We start from the raw sequence: 22,263 nt of genomic DNA on the forward strand, positions 1-22,263 counted from the left end.
AAAACATTTCAAGGGAAAATCTGGAAACCGTCCCGAAAACCAGGAATCCCTCCTTCTACCTCTTATAGAGACCATTTTGTTTTCCAAGTTAGTGGCGACATGTCCTAAAATTGAACATGATCGAGAGGAAAAGAATTAAATGACTCGCTTTTACGTTGCGGGATTTCTGTTGTATTCCAAGAGTGAAACTACATAACTTGTATTTGAAAAAAGAGGATAAAAAATTGATGTAAAAATCGGGCAAAAGCAATCGATTATTCATGTAGGACTTTCACTCTTCGCGTCTGTTTTTCTAAAAATAATTGCGATTCTTTCAGTGGAGGCAATGACACAGGCAGGAGACTGATATAAAAAAAAAGCATGTGGGAAGGTTTAAATGTGCCAACTTCCACCTCGAAAACAAAAGTCCATATGTATGAAAAAATATAATGTGATTCCTGTTATTTTATTCTTGTATAACTTTTTCTATTTGGATAATATAATCGCTAAAAAAATGTGCATTCGTTCACAGAGACTCTGTTCGTCCTGAGAAATAATACCCGCCTCCGGCCTGTTTAATTTGCATAGGCGAGACTCAGCAGTCACAACTGTTAATCCACTAGTTTATGTAACAATAAACGCAAATGTTAGTTTTTTGTCTCACCTCTACCGTTCGCCTATGGAATAAATGGTTCCGGTTTAGAAACACGGTGATGTAAAACCACCCACCTTTTTGTATCATCGATAGTAAAATCTGACTTAACTTCAGGATCTTATTTAGGCTTTCTCGGCGATACAAGTCATAATTTCAGCTCAAAATACGCAACTTTAAACCTTCTTTATCGACGGTTATTATTATTTAAAATAAAAACAATAATAATAATTCAAAATTATTGAGCAAGCGCACTTTTTTAAAAGATTCTTAGTTGACGACCGGGTGGGGGGGGGGGGGGAGGGTGTCTATTCTGTTATATAGACTTGAGTGATTCACGTTGTGCGTTTAACTGAAAACATGCGGAGATTCCCTCAGAAAGGACTTCGATAATTCCCCCAAAACCTGACACATCGAAAGTGGACGATGTTGCGCATCGATGCGAACGATTTAATTTCTTGTAATCATATGACCGAGCAATTTTTTCCCAAAACTTTCCTAATTTTTGAGCATGATCCTTGGAAAACTCATCGAAATGTTCAGCCGGAAATGACCAACATCTGTCCCACGAGAAAACAATTCGACAGAGGAAACTTTACAACGTTGAGATGTAGATACCTTTCTCTGTATAGGAAACTCCGAATTTTAAGTTTTTCTGGATTAAAGCCTTTTTTTTATCATAGACGGTTATAATTATTATATTTCATACATCTTGATCTCATATCGTCACCTTCCCGGCAAAGTATCACAAGCGCCATGCGACGTTTAAAAATTTCCGCCGCCATTTTATTTCTTTACTGAGAAATTGTTGGTTGAATCTGTTTGGAAATTTCACTAAATTTTATCGGCAGCACAAAGAAAATTCAGTGAAATTTTCGGACAGCTTCGTTGAACAATTTCTCTGTAAAAAACTATAATGGCGGCGGAAATTTTTAAACGTCGCATGGCGCTTGTGATACTTTGCCTGGAAGGTGACGATATTTCGCTACTGTTTATTTATGTGTCCGTGGCATACTGAACAAATCAGAACGAGCTTAGTAACCCCACTGCGACCAAATCGTCTCGATAAACCCTCAAAATCCCAGCGTGAAATTTTGTTTTACCGGTCAACTTGGCAGCGACATGATCAACGAGCTCATATCATTAACACCGCGGAACTGCATGTTTTTACGAAGCCGTCGTATTTGCACTCATAAACACCCACCATTAGAGCGAGGTTTTGTGAGTGTCCGCAGCGTACGTGTGTGTCAAATGCAATCTGCAAGTGCGTTTAGCGTCTCGCCTCAAAGGCATAGGCTGGTTCGCCACTTGTAGACAGATCCGCGCCAGTCAAAGGTCTCGCGAAGACCTTTTTGACCGGTTCTATGAAATGCGCACTCACTCTTTACGCAGAAAGTTCCCTTAGAAGGTGCTTAAAGTTTGCGTTTTCATCCTTGATTAGGGGGTAATGGCTTTTTTTATTTTTGGTGTGTGTCGTAACAGGTGGAATAATTTTTTATTACATTTACCCCTTTCAACCCACCCCCCTTGACCATTTAAAACAGGGCAAATTGTTTAAAAAAAAAAAAAAAAAAAAAAAATTATAACCCTTTTAAGGTGTTTTAATTGAGAAGGACCAACAAAAAAATTGAAATCAACTAAATTGGTCTCCAACGCTGCTGCGCGCTGTAGAAAATTTATTCTCTTAGTGACGTCCTCTTTTCTGTTCATTGTGATTTCGGAGGGTTTACGTACTCTTGCTCGAACATAGGATCATAAGAAGCACCCATTTCGCGAGACATGAGTAAGATTTAACCGGTTGATCACGAGAACAGAATACTGTAAGGAATCTTAATAATGTGTCACTGCAAAAGTAAAATCAAATCACGTTCCAAAGAAAATATAATGCAGGTTTTGGAAATTTTTAGATAGACTGATAGTGTGTACCTACACTGGATAAAAAAAACACATTGGATCTAGAGCCCAGACTCTTAAAAACATCGACTAGAAAAAATACTCTTGGCTCAAACAGATCTAAGCGTAAATCAAGAAACAAGCCTCTTAATTTAAGCGGATTTCCTTAAGATTTAAGCTTAAATCTGATTGAATAAAGAGTCCTTTTTCTTGTTAATGTTTTCAAGATTCTGGATTCTAGATCCAATGTGTTTTTTTTTCCAGTGTACCTTAAAGTTTGTCTACATAATAAAGTTTTTGCTTTGTGTATTTTGAATTTTTCTAGGGAAATATCATTGGTATCCCCTTTGAGAACCCACTTTTTCGCTGAAAAGTTGCATTTTGCTCGAATTTCGAAAAAGTTGCTCTTATGCGATGCTGCCGCTGCGTTGAGGAGGTCCGTAAACTATCCCTAAACTGAATGTAATGGGACCACCTAAAGAAGAGATCTATAGTTGTAGCTGTAGTTGTTTCTGGAACAAATATCAATTCGGCCCTCAATCTTGAAGGATAAGATGAACAAGTGTCTACACGCCAAAGCATGCTGCGGAAGGAAGTTGTCGCTTTAGCGCATTTTGAGTCAGAAGTTGCACTGGCCACAGTTGTGCGAACTCTCAAAGTTCTACCGAGGGATCTCTCTACAACCCAAGGAAGTAGCGAGCGATTGTTCTGAAACTTGAAATCCGTCAAGAATCATCTCCAACAAAGTCAAAAGGAACAGCTTTCGCAAGCGATAAAGATCGTACGTTATGTGCCCCAAGAGGACATTTGTGTGGATTCCTTAGAAAATTTTAAGAAATTTGTATCGTTCTCTGCAGATAATTCACTGGAATTCGCCCAACCATTTTCATTTAAAAAATTAAATTACCCTCGGCAAAAGTTGATGCGACTTGGTTTCTTTCTGTTTAGCGCGGTCCACATATTCCTGATTCGTATACTGCCGTTTTGAGAAAAAAACGCCGTATGAACATTCGAACTTTGTCATAATTTGGCTAATTTAATTTTTTACATGAAAACAGCTGTGCGAATTTTCGTGCAAATTTCAATGAATTTTCTCCACAATACGAAGCAAATTCCTTAACATTTTCAAAGGGATCCGCACAAACGTTTTCTCGTAAAAAATTAATTGCCCAGTTAAAATTGGCAATAGCTGATGTGGCTTGGTTCCTTTCTGTTAAACGTGGTCCATTTCATGGGTAGCTTTCGCATATTTTTCACCGAAATCGTCGAAAAAAACCGTTTACGATTTACTTTCCCTGATGGAAAGTTCCGACGAAATTTCATTTCTTTCCTAAAAAATACTTACTTTATCGAGGGACTTGTTGCGTGGTTCGAATTTGCATACGGCGTTTTTCCCTAGCCGCGCGGTCTAAGAGTCTACCTCCATATTATATCAGAATCTCAGACGCGGAACTAAGGCTGAATACATTCGCATTAATTAATCTCAATCAATCTATTCCGCGGTTTTTCGCCCGCGATCTCCAGGCTCACAATTAGTCCTTGCGATGCAATTATGCGCTTTTTTGTCGTACACACGCATGCACAAAGCCGATAGCGCAACGCCGAAAACAATGCGCGCTGCACTCGGCTTCCGTGCTTGACCTGCGCAACGGCGTTGCCAAACTTGCCGAATAAAACCTTGCTTTTACGCGTCTTAATGGATGAAATTCGCGAGTTTAGAGCGCCAGCCGGCGGCGTCGCGTCCGAATGAGAGGAGTTGCCCAAGAGTTGTTGGCGCTAACGCAATTTTGCTTTAGCCGCCGGTAGAGCCGTTTAGCGAATTAAGAGTCATCTGGATCTATTAATCGGCCACCCGACCTTGCGTGATCGATCGGACAATAACTCGACCGAAACCCGTTTTTATACAGGGTATTCTGAAAATCCCACGCCGCTTCACCCGGGTCGCTCACAACAACTCACGTTAGTCAAATTGTTGCATTTTTTTCACGTCTGAGGAAGGTGGGCTACACCGAAAAAATAGTGAAGTTAGTGTAACATTCGGGATGTTTGCACTGGGAAAAAACACATTGGATCTACCAGCCTCTTGAAAACATTGACAAGAAAAAATACTCTTGATTCAATCAGATTTAACCTTAAATCAAAAAGAAATCCGCTCAAATTAAGAGGCTTGGTTCTTGATTTAAGTAAAAATTCGATTGAATCAAGAGTATTTTTTTTTGTCAATATTTTTAAGAGTCTGGACTCGAGATCCAATGTGTTATTTTTTTCCTGTGTGAAAACTTCGAAAATGCTGAATTACCTACATTGGGAAAAAAAAACACATTGGATCTTAAATTTTGGTGCGACAAAATACTGTGCATATTCAAGTACTCAAGTGGTGCATGACTTTGGAAATACCATGTTGCAAGCTTTGAGCTTCTAAGGCGGCTCATTGCGGGCCGGTCTTACGTATTCGCGGAATTTATACTCGTGGGAGGTTTCTACGTCCGGTCTATGATGTACTCAAGGAGATAATTTCAAAGGATGACTCTTGCCGATGATTCTGAACGGAAAGCCCCGGATATCGCTTTAAATTCAATTGAAAGGACTGTCCAGCTCGCACAAAAGTTGGTCCAGGAAATGACTTCGCAATAGTTGAAATCCATGGTCATAGAATCAATGAACTATGCAATGTATAAAGACCACGATGCTTTTTCGAAAATATTCAGGCATCGTTAGTTCAGTTTTGATTTCCTGTCAGGATCAGTCCATCAATATTTAGCGGCAATTCATAAAAGCCACAGTGCTTTTTTGGAAATATTCAGAAGTCCGCTAAATATTGATGATCTGGTCGTTACCTCATTTTTTGGTTCCCGTCAGGATCAGTCCATTAATACTTAGCGGGCCGTCAAATATTAACGAACCGTGACCTTAAGGAATTAACGAATGTATTGATCATTTAATGAGGCTGAGTAGCATCCCCTCCCCTCCTGTTAGCACCATGAGAGCGATCAGGACTCTGGACTTCGAGGTCGTGGAGCGGCGAAGGTAAACCTTCCGTTAAAATTTGAACTCTTAAATTGAGCCTTCAGGGTTGCCACAGTTAGGGAATGTCATGGAAACCGAAACATGTCTGGGAATTTGCAAAAGTCAAGGAAAAACTAAAAATGTCAGGAAAAATAGCAAAAATGTCAAGGGAAAATCTTCAAATTCCTTTTATTTGCTTTTTTGAGTGGGTTCGACTTTTCGATCATCAAATGCCTGAAAACATTTTCCAACTACATATGTCTTTTTAACAATCTGGCATTTATTCAATTTTCAGAGAATTTCACCAAAATGTGTCAGGGAAAAATCGTCTTGTTACCTTCTTTTGCTTTCTCAAGTGGATTTGACGTTTCGAATAACAAATGCCTGAAAACTATTTCTAACTACATCTGTTTTTTTAACAATCTGTTCAATTGTTAGGGAAATTCGCGAAAGTGTGTCAGAGAATTAATTTTCCAAATCCTGTGGTAACCATGGCAAGAGCATCGCGTTGAGATAGTTATAGCATGTCAACATCCAGATAACTATGTGAATAACTGACTCAATAGATCTATAGACCCACTAATGACCAGAAATCAAATTTCGAGAGCGCAAAAAGCTTATCTAAGGGCGGAAGGTCAAGATTTTCCGTTTAGCCTCCTGAGTGTTCATGTCATCGCTCCTCTGACGTAAGGATATATCTCAATGCCCGCCTGAGCCCCAGAAAGCAATGATATCATATGTGAAGCAGAGCTCACCCAGAAAATGAAATTCGCCCTTACGTCAGAATGGCGACGATGTATGCTTCGGCGCCTTCATTATGAGATTAAAACTTTTCGGAAAGCGCTACTTGCTGAGTATAAACCGTTTTTGATTTGATTTATCTGTTAAAACTCATAAATGAACATGACTGGCAGTCATTGAGTAAAGAAGTGAGGAGTTCTAGTGTAATTTCAGGCATACGCGACGGAGTAGAATGTTGAAATGAGCTTAGAGAATAACTGCTCATGAGTGTCATGCGCATTTTTTATTCAGATATGCACTCTCGGCAATGTGGTTGTGTAAATCAAGAAGTAAGATTGGGTAGGTTAAGTTCAATGAAGATTTTTCTTCTCTCTCTATCTCTCGACCTCCTGTGGTGCATTTTACTCTCAACATAAATGGAACGCCATAAACACCTTTGGAGTTTGATTTCCGTATGAATTTATCAGAGTTATCGGTTAGTTCCTTCCCATTCATTCAAGCTCTTTAACGTACAAAGTGGCAGTCATCGTTTTACATTAACTTTGAAGACAGTGTATCTAGTGTTCATGCTGTCTATTTTTAAGCCAGAAATCAGATTAAATAAAATATGGATTAAGATAATTTTAACCTTGAGCTCATTCCATCGAAGCTGGATGAAACGTATCTATCGTGGAAAAGTGAAGGTACATCCTTTCCAGAATTCCCTGACATAACGTCTAATTATTGAAAAGGTGTAGTCTGTATTATAAGAAGGTAAATTATGCATGAGTCTCAAAATAACTGAATTTTTTCATAGTTTCTTGGCTAATGTCTCTTGGCTATAAAGACAAAAATCTTTTTATGGAAAGCCGGTACAGACGCTTTCATGTTAATAAATAAGTGAACATATCAGAAACATGTCCAGCGGTACAATATTTCAAGACTATAAATACTTTTTTTAAGAGTCTCAAACATCGCACAAGTGTGAAAAAACTGCCGACCTCCTCGGAAAAACCAACCTGGCCAATTTAATCGTAACACATCACGAATTTATAAAAAGTGCATTTACTCCCGCTTTCCTCAATTTTTTGCTTGATCTCTGACGAATTTATCCAGATCCTGAAGAAACAATAGCGAACTCACGACTTATTTTTTGTAGCGTCCAGGTTTTTAATTTTCTCTCCAGACACCCACTACCTTTCGATAGAATCATGCACGTGTCACCCGCCCGTGTCATGTGTTGGCGGATCCTCTAAGTAAAAACTGACTCACGTGTAAGAAACTAGAGTAGTTAGACACAATGAAGCATTCGAAGTTAAAAATAAACCGCTTTAATGTCAATGAGGTTTTTTGATCCCCGTCATATAACCCTTTTAGCCAGGTTCGACGATCTTTCGTTGTACCAGCTGTTAAGGTGTTGGTATTTGACTGGTTTTCACAACCGGCTTCACCCCGTATTCTCTGACCCACCCTGTAATATATGTATGTTTGTCTTCATCTAGTGCCTCCTTTCCCCGCCTTTTTATTATTCCTGTTGTTCTGTAATTTATTACTTTTTTAATGATCCCTTTCAGTCCAGTCGCAAGAAAGCAGTTTACAGACGTCATATCATTAATTTTTTTTTTTTCAAGAGGAAAATTTAAGGGGGCGGAACTGCAAGCAAATTCCAACATTTTTGCACGTGTCCAGTTGTCTCAAGTACGATGATTAATAAGTCGCTTGCGTCATGAGACCAGTGGACCGCCGGACCCAACGAAATTAAAACTTATTCCACTTTTCCTTTTCAGATTTTGCATGAAATACGGCAGCGCAATGGAAAATTTTCAGAATTTAATTTGTAAAAACGAAAAATTAGCATTGTCCTTTTCCAAAAATGAAAAATTAGCATTGTCCTTTTCCGAAAATGAAAAATTAGCATCGTCCTTTTCCGCCAAATCAAAATCACTTATTCCGCTCGGGGAATACCCACGTGTCCTAAAATCCAATCGCGTGCTTTTATACCGTGGCGAGCGGTGTGCCAAGAAAAAACTTCTTTTCATCATTCAGGCATTGCCTCGTTCTTTTTGTTAAAATACGAATTTTCAGGAAAACTTATTAATTTCACTCTTTTAATTTCTTGGATGATATAGTTCACTCCATCTAAAGTATATATTAATTTCAAGGACTAGCAACTTTCCTCAAAATTAGATATTGCATTACGACAAATCTAACATCCTTACGACGTTCTTTCTTATACGAATTTTCAGGGAAACTTATTCATTTCACTTTATAATTTCACTCTTTTAATTTTTTGAATGATATAGTTCATTCCATCTAAACTACATATTAATTTCAATGAAAGACACTCACAACGTTCCCTCAAAATTAGATATTGCATTACGACAAATATAACATCCTTACGACGTTCTTTCTTAGCACGGCAGTATATCATCTTGGCTGCGTTTTGGTCAAATTGATTCAGCCGTCTTCTGGTGTTTTCTGGACAAGTTTATGACTTCTTTTCATTAAATAAGGAAGAGAAGTCTTGTGAAATCTGACTTATGCGGTGTAACTAATTCACGCTTTGTTCTCAACGATGAATCCAGCTTACATTGATGTTGATTATTTCGGTGAGCGGGTTTGAGTCGAATTATTTCTTATGTAACCAAAAAACGCAAATTTATCGCTCGCGATGTTGAATATAGAAAATTAAATCTAGTTTCCCGTGGTCCGTCGGAGATTTTGACGACGGTACATTCCTTGCGGTTTTTTTAATAATCGCATTGTTAGGCGAGGCATCGCATTCTATCATAGAGAAAAAAAAGGAGGTGTTTGCATCTTGAGGATTTGTACCCACCTACGTCATCAATGTTAACAAGACGCTCGTTGAGGGTTATGTTGACGCTGTAAAAACGGACCATAATGTCCGATTTTTTTACTTAAATCAACTCTTTATTTAATTTCAAGCACTTTTTAAAGAATGACTTTTTCCCTTAAATTACACCATTTCCAAGAAAATCGACAGGATAAAAACGTCGCTGTACCCAATGACGTCATCAAAGCTATAGATACTCTATGAAAAATTCCAAGATGCCCGAAATGCAAACACCTCCTTTTTTTTCTCTATGGCATTCTATTAATAGATCTCACGAAAACAAGAAGTGTGGCCTTAAATTACCGTGTATGTAAGTGTGATTTTTAAAATAATGTTGAGCGAAAAGCTTGATCCTCATATGAATCAGCTGCTTTCAAAAGGGAACAGGTCCATTTCTTGATGAGTGTTAGTTAGCATGTCCTTTTATTCAACTCGAGGCTCATGCAAAAAATGGACTTGTTCCCTTTTTAAAACAACCGATCCATACGAACTATTTTAAGATTTTTCCCCGCGATGTTTGAGGCCCTACATTTTGAAATGCGAAAAGCAGATTTAATACTCCCCAAAATTTAGGGCCATTGCCCAGAGATCAATAAATTCCATAGACCAGCGTGTGGATGATTTATTGCTCAGTATTTTCAATAGGCTACCATTACCTACAGAACCTGTCCCGAAAAAAACAATTGAGAGTTGTCCTGCTCTATCGCTCTGAGCAAACAATGGAAGAAACCAGAATTAATTTTGCAGGAGCTTGTGGCTTATATGAAATTAGCTCTCTGGAGTCGTCCCTAAATTATGTAACGTACTTTTTCGAAAGCTTTAACACCCCTTCCCCACTCATAATGCTATTGTGAAGTAGGACTCTATCCTTTAACACGTAAAAAAAAGAAAGGCGTAACGTTTTCCTCGACTCCTCCCCCTCCCCTTGTGCGTTCCGTAATTTAGGGGCGGCCCCTGACGAGAATTTATTGAGCTCACTTGGTGCAAAATTTTAGTTTCTTCAGCAATTTTTCGGGTGAGGGGATTAAGAGCCCTCTCAAATTTTTATGTCATTTAACTTTCCATGTACACTCCGCAAGGCCAAAGGTACATAGGGGATAGAGTCATGACCTTTGAGAAGTATGCCTCGACTTTTCCAATGAAGTTATCATAAAAGCTTTGGAAGCTTGCGAATTCAAAAGTTTTCTGCAGTGAGTTGCCCCGAGAAATTCAAACAACGGTTGGTATCATTATTTTACATACATAGATAGAAATTTTTAAGAGCAGCCCGAGACAATGGTATCAGCAGGGAAACAAGGGAAAACGGGAAATAAGGCTGAAATAATCATTTAATAAAAACCGAGACGCTTTTCAGTCATTTTCAGTCAGAAATTCAACAACATTTTTATGAAAACGCTGAAAACCTGAGCCCTACATGGTGACGGCCGGTATCCGACCGCCACTCACCATTCAGGGCTCAGGTTTTCAGCGTTTTTTTAAAATTTTTATTGTAATTCATTTAAAGATAGGGAGCAAATACATTAGCAGTGATGCCGTTTTCAGTTTTGGAGTCCCCAAATAAAGTGGCAGCCCTGTCAATGTATTTGCTCCCTATCTTTGCATGGAGAGCTTGTCTTGATGTAGAGGTGGACTCTCAGGATAGCGTGATTTATCTCCTCCATTTTGGCCTCAACTTGAGAGCTTTCTTTGAGCTTGGGAGATGATTTCAGAGAAAACCAGAGGCACCATCGTGTCTCTCGCGAACTTTTACGTAAGAATCAATGGTCAAATCGCAAATTCCTCACACATGCAACATCTCCATTGTCAACCAAAGGCTAGGGCTATTTTGTGTGCAAGTCTTATAAAATCCTCGGAACTGATCGATGCCACACGTTTTTTTTTTTTTTTTTACATCAACACCTCGTATTCCGATCGCTAGGACGGACGAATTCGGGCTCTCCAAAATATCTGCTTCCCGGGCGGAATTTTCTAATTTTCGCGGGGCAATTGAAAAAAATGATTTGAGGAGCGCGGTGCGGCGCAAGTTTGAGTATACCTTAATCCGAGTTCAACTCCCGCGGTAACCTCGCTCCCCTCGCTCGGGGCCCGCGGCGGGGGCTTCCCGCAACTTTTCTGATTTACAAACTTTACTTTTAGGGCCGCGAGTCCGCATCGCCAACGCCGATCTATCGCAGTTTTACCCCTGGCCTCGACCTCCGTCAAGCCGCGGTTTCATTGCTAGCGCGCGGCATGAAGTCGATCGCGCGACTCATTGGGGCAAACGCACTGGAAAAACAGCGGATGTGAGAATCCACTATTCTCCCCCGCCGGCGCGGCAGGATATGGTGGAGATTCGAATCCGCTTGCGATAACTGCCCGCGCACCGACCATGGGCTATAGCTGACACTCAAATTATACCTATCGGGACAGTCTCGCCAGAATTGTTGATTTTTTAACTGATTTTACAATTTGTTCCTTATTTTTGTTCTAGAATTTACCAACGGTCTAGTTTTTTGTTATATTGTATTTAATGCCTTAGCATTGACTTATTTTAAGTTCATTTCAATCGTTTCACCAGCCTTAACCCCCCTGAAGACATTGTTTCATGCATAAAAAAATGTTTTCAGTAAAAACAGCAGATGTCCTATTTTTTTCGAATCGCTGTTACTCCATTAATTTTTCACTTACATATAGATTGCATAACGTGTGCTTTTTACAGGAAGGGATGCTCTTCATGAAAATCTTTACAAGAATCCTCTTGGTTCTACGGACGGCAAAGTGCACAGCTTCGGCAACTTCAAACGCGATTTTCTCACAATGTAAAAACTCGACATCCGCTATTGTTACAGATAAGTCCTCATATCGTCACCTTCCAGGCAAAGTATCACAAGCGCCATGCGACGTTTAAAAATTTCCGCCGCCATTTTATTCCTTTACTGAGAAATTGTTGGTTGAATCTGTTTGGAAATTTCACTAAATTTTATCGGCAGCACAAAGAAAATTCAGTGAAATTTTCGGACAGCTTCGTTGAACAATTTCTCTGTAAAAAAAAAAATGGCGGCGGAAATTTTTAAACGTCGCATGGCGCTTGTGATACTTTGCCCGAAGGTGACGATATGGCGCCTAAACTTCGCGTCGCGCGATGTCCGTGGAGCGTGGCGTGAAGCAGCCGAATATCGAAACGGGAGGTTCGATTCCGTCGCGCGACTTCGCGAGCGAGCTCAGTCAAATTCTCGTCAACTTCTCCCGCGCTCATTCATGTTAGCAATTTTTTCGTTCGTCCGAAGTGAAATGACTTTCACGCGGGGTTGCCTCCGCGGATCACTTAGAGCCGCATTCAGAGTCGTAAGTCCCTCCATAAAAGGCTCCTTTCTCGGGGGAGCTACTGTATTATTATCACTACGATCAACAGAGGTTTACGGACTTCATCAACGTAACATCTCGAAAGAGCAATCTTTGAAACCTCGAGAAACGTTTGAACGAAAAACTACACTGAGATAAAAATTTAGGTCATATGAACCGAATGTACTCTGTTAAATTTCGGCCGCATTTTTCGATCACTTAGAGCCGCATTCAGAAGCGTAAGTCCCTCCATAAAAGGTTCCTTCCTCGGGGGAGCTACTGTGTTATCATCACTGTGATCAACAGAGGTTTACGGACTTCATCAACGTAACATCTCGAAAGAGCAATCTTTGAAACCTCAAGGAACGTTTGAACGGAAAACTTAGGTCATTCATGAACCGAAGGTACTCTGATTAATTTCGGCCGTATTTTTCGGTTCTCAGAACCGAGAGAGCGGTCGCATGCACTGGGAAAAAAAACACATTGGATCTAGAGTCCAGACTCTTGAAAACATTGACAAGAAAAAGGACTCTTGATTCAATCAGATTTAAGCTTATAATCCAAAGGAAATCCGCTCAAATTTAGATGCTTGGTTTTTGATTTAAGCAAAAATCGGATTGAATCAAGAGTATTTTTTCTTGTCGATGTTCTTAAGAGTCTGGACTGTAGATCCAATGTGTTTTTTTTCCACTGTGCGTTATCAACACTGGAAAAAAAAAAAACACATTGGATCTAGAGTCCAGACTCTTGAAAACATTGACAAGAAAAAATACTCTCGATTCAATGGATTTTTGCTTGAATCAAAGGAAATTCGCTCAAATTAAGAGGCTTGGTTCTTGATTTAAGCCAGATTCTGATTGAATCAAGAGTTTTTTTTTCTTGTCGATGCTTTTAAGAGTCTGGACTCTAGATACAATGTGTTCCCCCCCCCCCCCCCCCCCCCCCAGTGTGGATCGAGCAATACGGTCGATATTGTACACCGTACATTCGGTTCATATATGACCGAACTTTTTCTCTCATTGAATCGCCCCGTATTAACTCTTGGAAATTGAGCGGATTAAGGAAATACTAAATAGGCGATTTCTCGCGAGTGAATTTGGTTTACTTTATGCAACAAACTCCTAGTGAAGAACGTTTCTTTTCAGCCCAATCCACTAGTCTGTTGAGCTCAGCACCAACCGGGGTCTGAACCGAATTTTCTCGACCCACCTCCGGAGGTAGATCGAAAAGTGGATGGTAGGAAGACTCTCAACTGAAGCTCGAGAAGCCAATTTTTCCATAATTGCGGCGTTTTGTGCGACAAAAACAATTGAGCACTGGGAAAAAACACATTGTCTAGAGTCCAGACTCTTTAAAAACATCGACAGTAAAAAATACTCTTGATTCAATCTGATTTAAGCTTAAATCTGATTGAATAAGTGTCCGTTTTCTTGTCAATGTTTTCAAGAGTCTGGACTCTAGATCCAATGTGTTTTTTTTTTTCCAGTGAGCAACATCAACATCGGTGAGGTGTTGGTGATGAAGTGAAGTGTGAAAAGTACATGTAATGTATTTTTGTGTCTCTGTGCTATAATTTATATGATATATCGTATCGTGGAATAAGTCTAGTTGTATTGATCAATTGGACAAATTAAATATATTTTTTTGGCTCGTTTTCTTCAGAGTTTGGTTGAAAATTACCTACTCGATTCTGATCGGTCCAAATCCCACCGGCAATACAACTGACCGAATCCAGTCGCAAAAATTCGCCGAATAAATACGGTCCAAAGTAGTTCCTCACCTAGCTCCTCAAAGAGGTCATGTATGATATGCACTGATGCTTGGAAAGGATCAAGGAGATCTCTAATGAGATATCCCAAACCTACTTAAACGAACAGTTTTCTCGCATCTTTGGTAAAATTTAACCGCGTAAATTGGGAAAAAATGTGTATCCACGTGGAAAAAAATACGAAGGGAAATTATTGCGAGTTACGTAAGTGTTCCTAAGTGTAGGATCGTACCTGCTTACCACACTTAGTTCGAAGGGAAAATGTTTTATTGCTTTTGGAAAAACTTTATCTAGGTGCAATTCCATTCTCTTCTCACATAATGTTCCTTTAATACCTATCGTATACAATTTCCAAGTCGGCTTGGAATTTCCTGTAATTAAATACATTATAATGTATAGGTGAGAAGCTGTTGAAGGTATTATTATGAGCACGGTACTTAAAATCCGAACCGGTGAAAGGAACGTATTTCCACAAAACGCCCGCAGTTTTTTGTGTTGGCAACGAGCACAAGATAGGAACAGTGCAATACAGTGCCTTCACGCCTAAATTATCTCTAGTGATCAGTGAGATTTCCCTGAGTGTATAATCATTTAATCAAGTATTCCTCTCGGAAGTGCCAACATTGTGCTTAACATTCTGCTCAAGGTGCGTAAACAGTCGTCGGAAGCAGTGGTGTTGCAATCTTTAAATAAAAAAAGAAGAAAGGTCGCAGCTTTGAAATTGCGGCGAGGGGTGAGGAGTTATGAATGCTCAGAACTTCAGTGCATGGAAAGTTGAAGCCTACGGTTTGTTAAAATTTTTCAGCGGTGTAGTTGATTCGTGAAAAAAGTTTTCTGAAAGTATGACTTTCCCGGTTGGTAATTGCTTCAAGTTTTATACGTCTGAGGTCGGGCTGCCGGGTTTATTTTCAATTCTGTTTCTCATATTGCGCTCCCGACTCATGAGGCGTGTGCGTAATTCGTCTCTCATTTTTCATTTGAATATCAAGTGTCTGCGGTTAACATGGTTTGGTAGTAAGACTCAAAATGTAAAAACAAAGCGAACAACAATCCTCCTCCGTTGCTCATAGAATATCTTGCTTTCGTTTCTTTGGACGCAAAACCTCACATCGATGAGTTTGATACGTTTCAGCACAGCGTTTTAAATTCTCCGCCTGTTGTCTTTTGAAACTCGTTGATCCCGGAGAATCCTGTCCAAATCTTTAGAACAAATGGATTGCATTTTGTAAAAGGGTACCAAGAGCATTCCAATGTTGCTAGGATTGTGCAGCTTACCTGCTTACATCTCGAGCAACAAAATTACTGGCACCTTGCCAAAATATTAAATCCTAAGGTAATTTTCGTATTGAATTTACAGTTAATTGGGATTTAAGATAAAATGGAGCTTTTCCAACAAATCTTTTATCGATGGAAAAAAACTAGGGTCATTTTTTAATTCAGCGGCACAAATCGATCGGGCTTACCTAGTCTCTAGCTAATTTGGTTTTTGAGTTACAGAAGTCTCGGAACTTTTTGGACACCTTTTGTAAAAAGTATATCTGTTTAAAACTCACTACTTTCACTTTTCAACAGTTAATTATTTAATTTGAGTTGAACTGTGCAATGAAAACCAACGCAAATCACCTGTTATAGTTAGTCTGAAATTAGATTTTTGACATTGTTTTGCAGAATTTGATAGCACACTCCATCTTTTCAGAAAACCCTTCAAATTCCACATAGTGAGCAGGAAGATATAGTGACGCAGCGTATGTTGAAGCCTCGGGTATCTTCACTTGTTACCTATGAAAACAAAGTTTTCTCTTTTCCGACGCATAGCAATCGTATATGTTTTACATGGTGATATATGGGCGGAAAGGACTACTTTTCCGGAAAAACCTCGATTCTCGGAACAGGAATGTAACTCCAATAGGAAACTGAACCACTTCGTGTTACATCTAATTTTTGCTGCTCCAAAAATCAACTTAGTTTTCCATCATCGTGTACAGACTTTCCGGAGAATTGATTTTTTCTGAAGGAGCTCGACCTTAAGGGAACATCGACTTGACCCAGAAAAACGGAGGTCTATTTCGGAATCAGCGCTAAAATTCCACCCGGAACTGTACTTTGCAGGCAAAACCCGTGCTTACCAGCGTCACCGGCGAAAGTTTCAAATTTCATGATTTTTTCAGGTAGATTTGTAAGTAAAGAGTGACTTTCGCACCTTCCCGATGTTCGTCCTGTTTTTAAGCCATTTACCGCGAGTAAAAACTTCTCTTCTCTTACAATAGTTTACAACGCATCTTTTAAACATTCCACCTTCAATTTTGATTGCGGAACCAGCGCTGAAAATCCACCCGGAATCAATCATCTATATTTTGCAGGCAAATTTACCCGCGTTGACCAGCGTAACCGGTGAAAGTTTCGACTGTCACACACTTTCAGGTAGATTTTGAAATAAAGAGTGACTCTTTCACCTTCCCGATGCTCGTCCTGATTTTTAGTCATTTACCGCAAGAAACAACTTCCCTTCCTGCTCTTACAAAAGTTTACAACAGACCTATTAAGACTTCACCTTCAACTTCGATGTTGCCAAACGCAGTTACGCATCGCGGTTACATCGCGTTGGCCGCCTCGGTGATTTTCCGCGAGACGCGTTGGCGCGAGCGAGGAAACTCGTTTTCATTTCCATGAGCGTAAATCGCTGGTTTTGTTGACGGACGATTAAACCGGGCAATCGCGGTTTCGATCTTCTCCAAAAATTGTCGGCGCTTCATCGCGAGTCGCACTTCGCGTCGCGCTTTGTTTATAAAACATTCTCGGCCACGGCCGCTGAAAGCAAAGCTCTGAAGTTGGAAATCCGTTCAAGGTCCCGACCGCGGCTCGTCAGAGCTTAGCAGCGCTGATTTGTCCTATATTTCCGAAAGCTTTCACTCGGAGAAAGTAAACGTGCATTCTGACGTCAATGAGGGAAAATCTGTCCAGATATGTGATGCTTTTATTCGGCAGCACCTCTTCCAACGTGCTGAAGAAGAACGCTGTATAACAGGGTGTCTAGCATCAGGATTTTCCCAACGCAATTGGCTTCTACGGTAATGCGAAGAGTTTAATGGCGCCAAAAAAAAATTCATGTAATCGAAAGATGAAATTTTACCTAAGATATTGATCCGCGCCTTTTCTACTTCCGTCTCTGGTAGTCGACCTCTATAGTGAGGATCCAGGTACGTGCATACCCTAAGAAGAGCCTGCGCTTTTTCGGCTCTTTTTTGAACAACCGTTTTCTTCTTTCAGCGGGTGCGGGTGGTAGATGTCCGAGGAGGATTTGAGGTCAATCAGGGTATAATTCATCAATATCTTATCAAATGATATCTTATCAATTACCGAAAAGCTAGTTCCAGTAGTTCTAATTTTAATTAAAATAACTACATCATTGAAACTAATGGCAAATTTAGAATAAATAAAACCAACACCAAAATTAAACAGATGATAAGATGTATGTGATTTATAAAAAATTTAAATTTACTTGGAAAAATTATATTTATAAACCAAACGATTACCATGATAAAAGCAACAGAAAAGGAATAGTATTTAAACAAACGAAAACCATAATCAAATTTATCTCAACCAGAACAGAAATACTCAAATTAATCTTTAATCAATTTGAGGAGAAATCGGTCGTAAAATCAGGATTTGAGAAAAAATGGTCGTCGGATCGGTTTTTTTATCGAGCTATTTTTGTGAGTCACATTCGCCTAATTTTTCGCCGCAAAAAATCAGGATTTGGAAAAATTTTGAAATCACGATTTCACGAAAAATCAGGATTTCATCAGGACTTTCCAAAATGAAAAAAAAGAGACACCCTGTATAATCATTCAAATGTTGCCGAACTCTACAAACTCTTTCCTCACTCGATGAAAATGTATGTTTGAGTACAGTTATGAATGCCGTAAGGCTATATAGACTTACTATCCGTTCGGGCTCAGATGCCGAAACTTCCGGGAGCTGGAGCCGTAGCTTCGAGCCATCGTTACGCGGGAAAATTAACCGTCCAGTGGAAATTTGTATCCTTGAGTCTTCGTTTTTTCGAAGGATATTTTAATGGTAAACTACCCATTTGGTCGCTGGAAAACTCTCAAGCCTTTTAAAGTCGAGTCATTAAAAATTTTTGGAAATTCGAGATTGGTTTGTATACTGTGTGACAAACATACGTTTTTGTCGTTAAGGAGAGAAAAAATGTATTAAATCTTGTTTAGGCATAAGGAGGACCCGCGAAATGATGAAAATACGATCTGCTTATTGAGCATCGATTTTAATTGCCTCCTAGTGTTGACCAATCGCTGTTCGAACAAATTCAGTAGATTTTGATATGCTTGGACAGCATGTCAAATGGACCGCAGCCTTGGACCTTCAACAGAAAGGAACCACATCAGCTATTGCCAAATAAAACTGGGTCATTTCATTTTTTTACAAGACAACATTTGTGCGGATTTTTTGTTGAAAATGTTGAGGAATCAGCTTCGCACTAAGCGGAAATTCACTGAACGCACAAAAATCCGCACAACCATTCCCATGTAAACAATTGATTTGCCCAATTAAATATGACAATAGCTGGTGTGGCTCGGTACCTTTGTGTTATACGTGGCCCAAACGTAAGTAATTTTATATTTCTGTTAGCATCGATTAATTACCTTAATATTTTCTAACTGTTGATTTATTGCTGAATTTTTCGGCTGCTAGGTTTTACAATGGTAAATTCTACCGACGCTTCTTCACCTTACTTCTTGTAATATTTTCCTTGTCGATACTTCAGTCATCACGAGAGAGCCAAAATACAAGATTACAAGTATTGATTGCGTGTTGAATGAAGTTTAAAAACAAGTTTTAATCCGGAAAGACTTCCTCGGTGTCCCGTGTAATCGAGTACACCTACACCTCTCAGTTTATTCACATCAGTTTGCCTGATTGAATATTGTATTTTTCATTTCCCTATTTTTTGTTCGCTTGTTCCTCTCATTTGTGGTCTACGTCAGATTAGGATTTCCTGTTAATCCTCAAATAGTATTCCTTGCCTGAGCAAAATTCAAACGTTTGATAATTTACACCTGGTTCCCATGGCTACTCCGTTGGTAGTAACAACTCTGAAAACTGGATTGTACGCACTTAACAAGAAACGTTTGCCGAATGTTTTGTCATGTTTTTTCTCATATAAATTGAATGAGCACATTGTCATGAAGCTTAGTGTAAATTTTCTGTTGCTCATGTAGAATCATAAAATTTCAAGTCAGAATATGCTTGTTTCCTTGCAATAAAATAATAAAATATGTCAGAAAACAAGACAATGTATGATAAAATTAGACTTATCTTGGTAAAAATCATCCAATCAGAACTACTCGGACTCCTCAACCAATGAAAGAATTTTGTTGTCTTGTCTTCTCAAAAGATCAGCCGGAAAGCCATTCGCGGCAACCGGACCGGAGGCAGTCGTAACCGGTTACGGGTAACGCGATGATGAATTTTGGAAAAGGAATTTTGATGTTTTTGTTATGAATATTACGAAATTACCATATATTGTTTTTAGACACAAGAGGTGATTGAGGGAGGAAGTGAATTTAGAGACGTACGAAACATACACACTACGAAGGTAGCGAGGATCTAAGACGGAAGTTCATAGCGCGGGAAAGAACATCCGCGAGGCAAAACACGTACACGTATTTCTACCTCAAAATATGCTTACATACACTTCATGTCGCGTTATTTTATCCATGTAAAATTTAAAAAAAAAAAAATGAAATGAAATGAAAGAGCAAATTTTTACGAATATAACGTCTTCCGTAAAGTCACCTATCGTCAGTAGAGAATAAACAATCATACGATCTGAAGTCAGAATACCGCCTTGTCTCTGCACAGAAACAAGGCATTTTGCCATTTCTTCTTGCATTTTCTTCCACGAGAATTACTATATCATCTGCATATGCCAGTATGTGCACGTTATCCCCGAATTCCCTTCTAAGCCAATCATGTAACAGGATCAGCCATACGACTGGTCCCAAAACGCTGCCCTGTGGGCAACCCTTTGAGACCAGCCACATGAATCTCTCCTTTACCTTCCCTACCTTAATTTTTCTCCTATCTAAATAGTCCCTTATGAGTTTGTAGATATTCCCGGGCACTCAAATTCCTTTAAAACGCTGAGTACTAAAGGTGGCCACGCGTTATCGAATGCCCCCTTGACATCAACAAAAATCCCCGCCACGTACGTCTTGTCTGAGGTCTTTACTATTTTCTTTAGTTTATTCAAAGCGTCCGTGGACGGCTCCCTTTTTCCCATCCATTTTCTTATTTTCCTTACTATGATCTTTTCGGCCAATTTACCGAACACGGAAACATGAATCCATATTGTCTCTCGCTTACGGCTCCCTTTACCCCCATCCATTTTCTTATTTTCCTTACTATGATCTTTTCGGCCAATTTACCGAACACGGAAACATGAATCCATATTGTCTCTCGCTTACGGCTCCCTTTACCCCCATCCATTTTCTTATTTTCCTTACTATGATCTTTTCGGCCAATTTACCGAACACGGAAAATTGAAGAACGAGATAAAATTTTTTGTTCCTCACACTTTTCAACGTTGTAAAATTTTCTCCAGCGAATCGTGTCGTGTCGTTATTAGAAGACTGTAAAGCTCTTCTCCTTTGTCAGGTTACCCCCAAAACTCCGACACATTTTAGAAATAAACAGAGCAGTTATTTCCTTTTAAAAAATGAGGTATAGTTTGTGTCAGTTCTGCATCTTTGGTTTGAAATTGTTCTGCATCTTTGGTAAAGCAACGAATCAGGTAACCTCTAATGTAGATTGTGTGATTTTACACAGCAATGATAATAATTTTTCTTTCACTCATATGCACAGCAAATATATTATACAGGCAGTATACGACAATATACAGTTTATATGAATGATTACTCTAGCTCTGTAAAGTCATGTGTTGAGTATGGACATTTTTCATTTAATGATCGTTTTGTCTTTTTTTTAATAATAGATATCCCCAATAAAAGTTGTTTTATGTGGTTTGGTAGCTTTTCGTGAAATTGTTATGTGCTTCGCCTAGGTATGCGCTACTTATTAGTTTACTTACTTTACTTTTTCTAGTCTCATCACAGCGTTGTGCATTTCTATTTTCGTTGAGCATACATACTTCCGGTAATTTCAGATACTTGAGTATAATACAAGCTGGGACTGTTGAAATTTGATGGATAGAACTGAATGACGTGGTTTAATCCGTCAATTCTTAGTTCATCCGGACTAGCAAATAATATTTTTCATTAAACGTACCTGTCAAAAGCTCATCCTTATACTTCGCAACTTCCGTCATCTTGAAAACTATTCACTTTCACTTCACCCCGAACGAGAAACAGAAGAAATCTCAAAACGAGAACGTTAAAATCGGACGAACCGAAAAAAAGCAGCGCTTTCGACCGCACGCCTTACGGCATTGACCACACTAGTGAGAAATTCGCAGCACTCCACTTCGAACCGCGAGCCCGCAAGGTTTTCCGTCCGCGAATTTTCCGGGGAAACGGCCACGTCGAGCGCGTCTGAAAGCTCGACCGGAAATTTTTTCAAAACACGGCCGAAACACTTCGAGCTTTCCAAAAAGCGCAAGGCGAACACTTTGTTGACGACTCCGAACCGGTTGCTCGAAAATAAAGGACACGCGAACTTCCCCGCGATGACTCTTCGCCGAATTTCACGATTCCCGTACGATTCTTTCCCCTTCACTCTCGGTTTCGTTTTTTCCCACGGCGGCGATTCCGAGCTTTGTCCAGCGACAGACTCCCAGACGTCGGCGATCGAGCTTTGAAGGAGTCCGCGCCGCTTACGCGCCTAGTTATAGCTTCGCGGACCGCGAAACCGGTTGCCGCGCTTTCGTCGGTCCGCCCCGTGATTCTCCGCGCATTCCGGCAATGTCGCTCTCCGGACTGGCGTGGAGCCTTGAGCTTGGAGCTTCACCGGTGACGCAACCTCGGAGGAGGTCGTAGTCGTCTTAGTGTCACGGTGATTCTTAACGGGCCGGCTAGCGGTCAGGGGGCGTAT

General features: G+C 39.7%; 1 protein-coding gene across 1 annotated transcript in view; it reads right to left on the bottom strand.

The window, feature by feature from the left end:
- LOC109036112 (fatty acyl-CoA reductase wat) overlaps positions 1-22,038 on the bottom strand; it is a 90,609-nt gene extending 68,571 nt beyond the window's left edge. The window contains exon 1 of the mRNA XM_072304359.1: positions 21,502-22,038. Within this exon, the coding sequence (XP_072160460.1) occupies positions 21,502-21,541 (40 nt within the window). The 5' untranslated portion in view covers positions 21,542-22,038. The remainder of the gene's footprint in view (positions 1-21,501) is intronic.
- Between the last annotated feature and the right edge of the window lie 225 nt (positions 22,039-22,263).

This window comes from Bemisia tabaci, chromosome 9, assembly GCF_918797505.1.
Source record: "Bemisia tabaci chromosome 9, PGI_BMITA_v3".
Lineage (NCBI taxonomy): Eukaryota > Metazoa > Arthropoda > Insecta > Hemiptera > Aleyrodidae > Bemisia > Bemisia tabaci.